Below are 9,696 nucleotides of genomic sequence, written 5' to 3'. Positions count from 1 at the left end.
AGACTGTGTTGGTGTGGTTTGATTGGATTTGATTGACAAGAGGCCAAACAGCCCACCAACTGTCATCAGACTTGGATTTAAATGTCCCTTATTCGTGACTGTTGCATCAAAAAGCTTGACATCATCATTTCCTGCCCACTCTACGCCAGTGAGAGGAGCAACACATACAAGAAAACACAGCCACAGAAACCTATCATGTAATATAATCAAACTGCTCTAACTCATGGAAAGGTCAGAGAGGTAGTGATTTAAACTATAACAATAAACCTTACAGTATGTGTTTGCTCATCAGGTCTTTTTAATGCACAATTCTTATCTGTAAAGTGACTTCCAACCACAAAAGAGTAAAATGTGCAACATTTTCCTTTAAACTATCATGGATGCACACAAAATGGAAATACATGAAAAAAGTATTGTATTTCTTCCTCTCTGTTCAAATGCGATGTGTGCAATGTTTTCCATATGTGTTTCATACAACAATAATGTCAATTCTAAATGTTTCAGTGCAGAAAAATACAATATTTACTCAATGTCACCATATTTAATTAATTTATTCTATTAAAATGAATGGAGTGCACATCCCAGTGGCTTTAATACAGACTGTGGTTGCTTTTTTGTTCACTGTGCTTACTGAGTTTGATCAAAAAACAGGAAATTATTGTACTGAGAATTCAATTGCTGCAGGGATGATGTATTTTTGTAGGCTAACCACCTTGAAAAGCAGTTCACTTGTCTAGCATTGCACTCCTGTAACACTGTTGGACTTATTATGGACAGTTTGACAATAATGATCAAAATGGATACAGCAGAACCAGAGATGTCACCTTTTTTCCAAGGCATTCTTCTTCCTTTTCAAAACCTGGTGCCTACATTACCCACAATACAATTTAGCCACTGAATGACATCACTGGAGGCAATTTATCATTACAAGCAGCTTCCTCTGGAATTTTATACTACCGTTTCACATACATGTATGCAGTGATAAACACACTAATATGTAAAATTGGTGCAGTTGCCCTTTAACTTTTTTAAAACAGAACTTTTGCAGACATCATACACTGATGAAGCAGGCAGTTAATATTATATTTTACAGTCAGTACTCTTTTTTACAGTACTCTATGGCAGCCTCACCCTGCTGAGTTACATTAATCTCAGTGGATTGCAATAACAAGCTTCATCCAGTGGATGTCAGTCCTCCAATGCTTTTTGATTTTGGTGGGCTTTGCCAATATGGGACACCTCTGCTGGAACAGAAGCATGTAATACAGCATATCTACATGTATTATGTTCAAGCTGACAATGGCCTCTACTTTTTATGGCCTCGACTTTTTATAACCTGGACAGTACGAGGCACAAGCTGTAAACATCATATTGTCATGATCAGCTCAGTAAAGACATATAAGTTTTGGGTCCCCCGGGTCTGAACCATCACTCTGGTTCACATCCAAAAAAGCATTGTACAGAAATGCCTATTCAAACGGTGCAGTTCCGAGAAAATAGCTTAGAGAAACAGAAATAGGTCGAGGACTTCAACATTTTATCTAGGCTGTGCCCGTTCCCCACGGGTGTTTGGGGATAGCCTGAGGTTAGACCTGAAAAGTGAATCAAAAATGGAATGGGTCTTTTAAATAGGGCACATGTGTCTTTTCCTCAGGATGGGAGTATTTTCTCAAGCAGTCACATCAGGGGAATAGAGTGCAGGGAGAGAAGTGCATGACGCTGCCCTCACAATGCAAGCAGCTTGTTCATTGTTTGGACTGAACAGAGAGCTATTTTTCATTTGTCACCTACATTAGCCCGTATAGCGTCCAAATACACACTGAAGTGCTTCTGTCTCTGTCCAATAAGGCAACGTTCATTGTGCCACGTTTTCCACTACAGTTTGTCTCTGGGGAAAGAAGTGAGTGTGCACTTTCATTGTTGGCCTGAGTATGATATATATATAAATATACCTATATATATATATATATATATATATATATATATATATATATATATATACATATTGTATTGTGCATCAAGTATCACATTACATACTGTATTTGTGCATTTAATGATATATGCCTTTAAAAATGCATCTTTTTTGACAGAGTGAATAGCCTCATGACCACATTGCTGGCTATTTCTTCCATGTTTTCATTTAATGTTTTTACTTGCGATGTTTGGTTTTGCTGCAGCAACTTTTGGTATGGTAGACAATAAAGTAACTGTAACCATAGTGCATAAAATGTATTCTGTGCATCAGTCAGAAGTTCCTTGAGGTACGATAGCCTGACATGTTTTTCTCTGCTCCCATGGCTTCACTGAAATATTCCTTGCAGACTGTGATATCTGTACAATATCAGCTACTATTTTCTCATGGCTAGTGCCTCGTGCAAATCATTTCAGCAGTACTTTTGTCAGATTTTATTTCCCTTCCCAGTTTTCGAGTCTGTGTTACATCAGGACAAATAAACAGAGGAACTGTGGTGGGATAACAGCCCAACCAAAGTCAAACAGACACTTCACTGACTGATGCAGCGAGTAGATGATCAGTAAATCTGACTATCAAGTGGCACAGTCGCTCAACTGCAAACACACTTACGAAGTAAAACAGCAATTTGAATGCAAAAAGATCTCACTGCATTTCAAAGCACGACACTTGAACAATCTCTTGTACATAAACACATTTTTATTCAGCCTGATATAGGTTACACATGGAAAAAAATCAAAGTCTAAGAGAACTACTTCCCTTTGTGGAGCTATTGATATGACAGTTTTAAATCAGCTTCAGATCCCCACTTGACAGCTTTCAACATTAGCTGCCGTGGGCTGTGAGGAATTAAGCATAATCACATGCTACGACTGACCTGAGGCTTTTTTTTTTCTCCTTTCTTCAAAAAAATAAAAAAAATAATAATACAAAAAAAGAAAACATATCCCCTCAGCAGTCATTATGTGTGTTTTCTCACTAAATGATATGGAATGTTATCTTGGAAATGCAGGTAAAAAGAAAACTGTTCTCTGCAACAGCAGAAAACAAAATAAGAAGAAACAGAATTTAAAAGAAAGACAGAAAACTGATTCCCAGAACTCTGTTCCCAGGCTGCTACTGTGTGTGAGGCATTAAGAAAACACCACCTCAGTCCAAAGTGTGTTCCAACAACAAAAACAACTGAAACCTGCTGCTGTGATTCAGTCTCATATTCCTCAAATGTGGATATGAACAGAAAACACAACCTCGATGCTCAACAGTACAGAAGGTATATTAAATTTACACTGCTTGCAGATCAGCTTTGGAGTCTAATATATTAGGACTGACAGTCATAGATACAAAGCAAAGACTGATGAGGGAAAAGAGGGGGAGGGTCTTAACATTTAACTAGTGTTAGTCTTTTTTTTTTTTTACTTGTAAATTTCACAAAGTGCAAATTTTCATTTATATTACATCATAACCAATTTTTAGAAATTGTTCTTTTTCTATTATATAACAATGAAAAATGGAAAACCTAGCCATAACCAACCCCCCTCCCAGCCCGATCCCACCAGCTATCCATCAGAATATTTTAAAAAAGGAATCACTAAATACATGCTGCAATGACGCCCACCAATTTGTTTGAAACTTGACCAAAGCCTCCTTTTTTTAGGCTCCTTGAAATCTCTTACAGTACACTGTTACTGTCAGCGTGCGTTTATAGTTAAAATATATATATTAATCTATCATTAAATAGTATGCCTCTTGCACAGTCTTGCATGCATTGAAGAGCATTTTGGGCAAGCTGTACAAGAAGGAGAGGCGTGTGGACGGACTTGCTCAGGCTGTAGGCTCCGGGCCAGGTCCAGGCACTCTTTCGCCACCTGTAAACGTTTTTTTGCCCTTTACTCCTTGCAACCACGTCAGTCCAAAAGATGGTTCTCCAGTGTGTTTTTGTCGAGTGAGCAATTGTTTGTGTGTGCACGTAAATGTGTGTGTGGTGTGTGCATGTGTGGTCCTAAACTCAGTTTCACAAAAGAAGTGTGTAGATCACTGAAGTTTTGTTCCAAGCTTTCGTTGTCTGTTCCTACAAGAAAGACACAAAAGGAGAATTGAGCTAAGGACAAATGCAAGAGTCTCAAACACATTGACGGACTAGTCACACCAGTGGACTGTTAGCGGGGACAAAGTAACTTCACATAATTTTTTTTGTGTTTGATCCACAAGTTTGCGCCATTGAACCTAACAACTTATCTTTACAGTACTGATCTTTGAGGGAAATAAGAGTCGGAGAGTCCAAAATGCAAAAAGCTACGGAAGCTTATTAGCCGCGTTGCTCCGTTCATTTTCAGTTAAACTCCTTTTTTAAAGTATAAACACTTTATAACAGATGAATGGTTTGCAGAGAGTTGGGAGATAAGATTCAATGGTAGAAATACTTTAATTGGCTGTGTGTCTGTTTAATGAATGAGCTAATGAGCTTGCTAATACCACTTTTACACTAAAATTAGCATGAATGTGCTGTTTTTTTTTTAAATGTGGGTAAACCTGCAAAAAATAAGTCTTTGATTCCTTTATCACTGCCAGGAGGCAAGTTTGCCTTTCTGTTTTTTTTCCTTGTGTGTCATGTACGTCATCACAAATGTGCTGGAAAAACAGGGAACAATTGAAATCAGCAGATCAGACTGCATCCAGAAGACGTTACAACTTGTTTTAAAAAAAGTCTTAAAAAGACACGTCATTTTTTCCAGAGCTGATGACGAACGAGGGAGAGAGACATTTAGCTTATTTCCCATCTCTGTTGAGAGTTTCAGATGTGCGGTACTGATCAGGGAGCTGACAAGCACGGAAGCCGCTAACAGTTGTCACGTTTTAAGTATATTTTACTTCAGTCTTTCTTTTGGAGTCAGTGCCAACTGAACGATATTCGAGCGCTCAAACATCGTTCGTTCGGTGCCAAGTTTGAACGGGACACTGATCAATACGGGTCCCTGTTTTCTAATGCATTTGTGACATCAAACATGACACAAGATAAAAAAAAAAAAACGAAAGGAAAGGAAAACGTATCTACTGTCAATGGGAAAGGAGTCAATCCCTTCTTTCTAGCGGGTTTACCTGCGTTTAAAAACCCTGCATATATGTGCTTATTTTGATGTAACAATGGTCTTTGTCATCAAGCCTCTGGCACTGCTTATGTCACTTTAACATGTAAACTCCTGTGTGCCACTTTCTGGTGTGACCGGGCCTTAATGGTGATAAATGTGATTTAGGACCTGATGTATGGTCCAAGACAGCAACTTACCTCGCCTCTGATCTGGTCACTGTATACTCAAACCATAAGATGTTGGGGATCAGGCTTGTGTCTCGCACCAGGAAGTACTCTGATATTGGCCTATCAATCATAAAAGAGCAGATGATTAGAGTAGCGGTAGCTGGATATTAGTCTTATCCATTAATTTAGGCTGAGGAGGAATCATCTTCCCCTGTGACACACGAAGGAAGCAGAGAAATGAGAGCACTACTTACCACGCTGCTATTTTGGGGAATAATGGTGTCAGCACCTCCTGTGTGAAAAAGAACCAGACTATGCCAATCGTACTACCGGCCACTCCTCCGTAGAAAACCTGGCTCCAGGTGTGATACAACAGGTAGACCCTGAAAATGGGAGAGAGAAATAGACATAATGTTGAAAAACACAAATTGATATTTGGTGGTTTTCTTTGTTTTCTATGGTATTAGATTTAAAATCTTTGGATTTTGGATTGCCATCAATCCATCAGCTATTACTGCCTTCCTTTAACACAATTCCTAATTTTACAAGCCCTTGACATTATTGTTCTCCACCTTTATATCCACTTTAGAGTTTGGGCTTTATCTTGAAGATTTACAGGAGGTGGGAGGGGGTCAGTCTCTTACCTGCTGTATGAGACTGATAAGGCTATGCCCAACAGGATGATGGACAGTATGTGTCTCCACAGCAGGTCCACACATCGAGCATTGTTCGTTTGATGCATTCTGAAAAGAGAAATCAGCAGGAGTTCATACCATGACATCTATAACATGTGAAGGTTTAGTGAAAGTGTCTAATACGTGATTATCAAAAACATTACTGTATTTCATATAATAATTAAATAAATGCCTTAAAATAAGCCAAATAAACAACACATACAACTATAAATGACAGATCTCTGACACAATGCAGTATTCATGACATTTTTTAACATTGTTGGGAGTTGATCAGAAAATGTCTACTTTGTCATTTTCATTAACAAAAATACCAGTAAAACAGACTCACCTTAAATAAAGGAAAAGAAAGAAGTAAACAACAAAGAACCAGATAAGCTGGGAATGACTGGAGGGCATCCCATACTCTGTGTTCAGGTTTGTGTGAGCCCCTGCAGAAAGACAACAGAACCCGATATAAATATACATTTACAGTGTGGAGTACATCTTCATATACATATCAAACCAATGATTTTGTTCAGGATAATAAGCAAAGATCAGAATAAAGTGAGCATCTCCATTACTTAATTATACATGAATATCATGAATACATATACAATTTTTGCCTCAGTCTATTAAAGTAGCTTGATTTGTCAGGTATTTAGTTTAGATAAGCTAAAATATATGTTAGAGCAGGAGAACGATTGGTCAATCACAAGATAAATATTTTTGGATTATTTGGATTGAGATTCTCAAATGTCAGGATAAACTGCTTTTCCCCTTTATTACAATATTTTAAATTGAGTATCTTTTGGTTTTGAACTTTTGATTGGACAAAACGAGAAAATATAAAACACCACTTTGGGCTGTGGGAAATTATCATGGGCATTCCTGGCTGCAACTGACAATTGGAATTTTTCTGATGTTATTAATTTAAGTACATGCAATTATACTATGATCTAACTAATCTTGTTGTGTTTTCAACATAGTGCCGTTGTCTTCCATTAGCAACTTATCAAAACCTATGATGTGATTAGGCATGTAAAAGTTATGTATGCTTTATTTTGCATTGCCATTTGCAATTCATAGATATGTATTGTTTCCTTTTTTCCCCTCTCTCTTTATCTGAGGTGAGCTTTTCTCAGATAAGCCCATAAAAGGTTTCTACCTCAGCTGCGCATATATTTTACTTTTGACTTTTTCCCTAACTTTTTTTGCTTCAGATGTCTCATTCTTCCTGGACCCGAACTGTCCAAAGATATTCAGTTTAATATAATTTTGTGAGGAATAAAAGTATTAAATCCTCACTCTAAGCTAAAACTTGACTAAAATGATTATTCAAATACCAAAATATTAGTTTATTTCCTGTTAATCAATGATCTAACAAATTGTTGGAGCTCTAACAGAGGATTTCACTCATTACATCCACCCTTATATTTGGTTATTACATATCTTTTATTGTAACTAGCATGTTTGTTGTAGGTATGAATGAAGTTAAACTAGACAACTGGACCGACCAGATATTGTGATTGATATGAGAAGAAAATATTCAGGATATTTTGATGTGTTTGCATGGTGTCGACCTACTACTACTACACATAGAGACAAGCATGCTGCTTCACTCACCTGCACATGGGCGCGGCTCTCTGAGAATGTGCTTCAGCAGCCAGTTTACCCCTTCATTCAGGATGAGCCCACCAAAGAAGGAAATCTAAACAAACAAACAAACAAACAACACATGAGCACTTACAAACCTCTGACCTATCTGAAACCACTGCTCAGGCTCATGTGAGTTAATAAACACATGAACAGACGGACTATAAAAGTGATGCTCTTTCTGAAAACAAACAAAAAAAGTGCATGTGCTGAACTCACCGTGTGCAGCTCCCGTTTAAACACTATGAGTGTAACAAAACCCACAAGGACTGCTATGGGAAGGAGACTGACATAAGCCAGCACTTGTCCCGTCAGATCACCTGAAACACAGTGAAACAGGACTTATGTTAAAGCACATCATGAACGCCTGTAAAGTCACTTAGCACTGGTGGGAGTGACACTTTTGAGGCACTCAGTGAACCCGGATGGTTAAAATATTTAACTGTGGCTTCAGGTAGGAAGCTGCTGTGACGGAGTAGCTAATCAATTGTCGTCCTGAAACACCACATTATTTGAATTTGTTCATTCGGGTAGCTCGGTGGAATATGGTTTATGCTAGTTATACTAAACAGTGTCAGGCCAAGCAGCTAGCTACTACGTTAGCCACAGTCCTGGCTACATTTCTATAAGATGAAATAGCTAGTTATATCCACCACAGTGAGGAATCATTATTTGCTGTTCGGAATGAGCGAATTTTGTCGAACAATTCGGACAGGACACAGCATGTACGCTTATTCCTGAGAGGACATATCAAAGCCGATATTAAAAAAAGCTAGCACGCTAGCTAGCCTTCATTGTGGACAAGGAGGCCAACTGCGCATGCGGCGCTGTCTCACAATTTCGCAGCCCGGGTTACATTCCCCGCTGTGCTGTAGGTTGTATAGCGTCTCACAATTTGGCAGCGGCACCAACGGCCGTGTCCATTCAGTAGCAAGCAAACACACGCACTCTTCAAAAATGACAAAGCGGCCGATGGTTAGCGGAGCCTCGGTACTTAGAGAAAACATGTCGAGCGTACGTACCCTCGGGGAACTCTACGTGTGTCAGAGATATGGACCGCCATCGAGGTGGTGCCGAGCACTGCTCTTCCAACGCCATCTTACCCGGACACAACCGGGCAGTCCCAGTGAAACGCCCCAGACACGTGTCTAACCAATGGCGAGCGGAGCTGTGTGTTGAAGCGGGCCCCGGCAGCGGAGCAGCCGTCCAATCCCAGCCGCACACCGGAGATGAGATATTGTGCCCATAGAGAAGAATTATTGAATGAACAAAAAACACAAAAGTCCAGCACTCCACAATAAAGCTAAAGAACTGCACTCATTCAAAAAAAAAAAATGTTGTTTTTTTTTAGGATTACTAAATTGATGTAGGTTTAGGTTAATAATTACAGACCTATTATCTGTAATGTCCCGATCAGGTAAATATTTACTGTATGTGCATAGGGTCAAATGATCAAATGTTCAAAGGTGCATTATGTAACTTTTCCTTAAGTAACAATTTTGGAGGACACGCCCCTTTCCGATTTGCCCCATGGGACCCTATTTCAAAACACTTTGTATGATAGTGAATGGAGACAGACAAATATTTTTTTAATTGTGTCATGAATCGCACTGTTACGTCCCTGTAAGGCCAGGGGATGAGGGGGGTAATATAGCAAATGAAAACCAGGCGGAAAAGAGGGGAAAGAAACATGATGTTGTGGTTTAAGCTGTAAAAATAGATTATTTATATAAAAACACTAGTCACAAAGAAACAGGTATCTTCGAAAAGTAACTGCAGTCTGTAGCTTAGTCACTCGGCCCGGCCCACTGTCACCAGCAGCACTTTACATCACCAGGCCTAAGTGGCGAGTAGGATCAGGTGTGGACCGGAGGAGGGGGAGACACCTGAGTAAATATGATGTTTTTTCAATTTAAAATATAATTTTCCAAGTAAATAAAGTCACAATTTGTCTTATCACTAATGAAATATAAGACTGTGAAAATACGTAATTATAAAGACTACACAGCCAACAGTCACGTCAGTGATGTCATCTTGTTGAGCGCTCACCAAAACCTGTAACTTAAACATTGTAGAGCTGCTCCTGTATATTAGCAGCTCACAAAACTGACAAACTCTGCTTTCACATTACTGCAGTTGTCTAT

General features: G+C 38.9%; 1 protein-coding gene across 1 annotated transcript; it reads right to left on the bottom strand.

Moving 5' to 3' along the window:
- Positions 1 to 2,653: 2,653 nt before the first annotated feature.
- On the bottom strand, positions 2,654 to 8,683 carry dolpp1 (dolichyldiphosphatase 1). Its single transcript, XM_073478638.1, has 8 exons — positions 8,575 to 8,683; positions 7,772 to 7,872; positions 7,523 to 7,607; positions 6,249 to 6,348; positions 5,870 to 5,968; positions 5,480 to 5,608; positions 5,256 to 5,345; positions 2,654 to 4,040 (listed from the first exon to the last, which is right to left on the bottom strand). The coding sequence occupies exons 1-8, from the start codon at positions 8,648 to 8,650 to the stop codon at positions 4,004 to 4,006; spliced, it is 717 nt and encodes a 238-aa protein (XP_073334739.1). The 5' UTR covers positions 8,651 to 8,683; the 3' UTR covers positions 2,654 to 4,003.
- Positions 8,684 to 9,696: the final 1,013 nt, after the last annotated feature.

This window comes from Pagrus major, chromosome 12, assembly GCF_040436345.1.
Source record: "Pagrus major chromosome 12, Pma_NU_1.0".
In the NCBI taxonomy this organism is placed as follows: Eukaryota; Metazoa; Chordata; class Actinopteri; order Spariformes; family Sparidae; genus Pagrus; species Pagrus major.
This window is presented reverse-complemented; position numbering and strand designations above follow the sequence as displayed.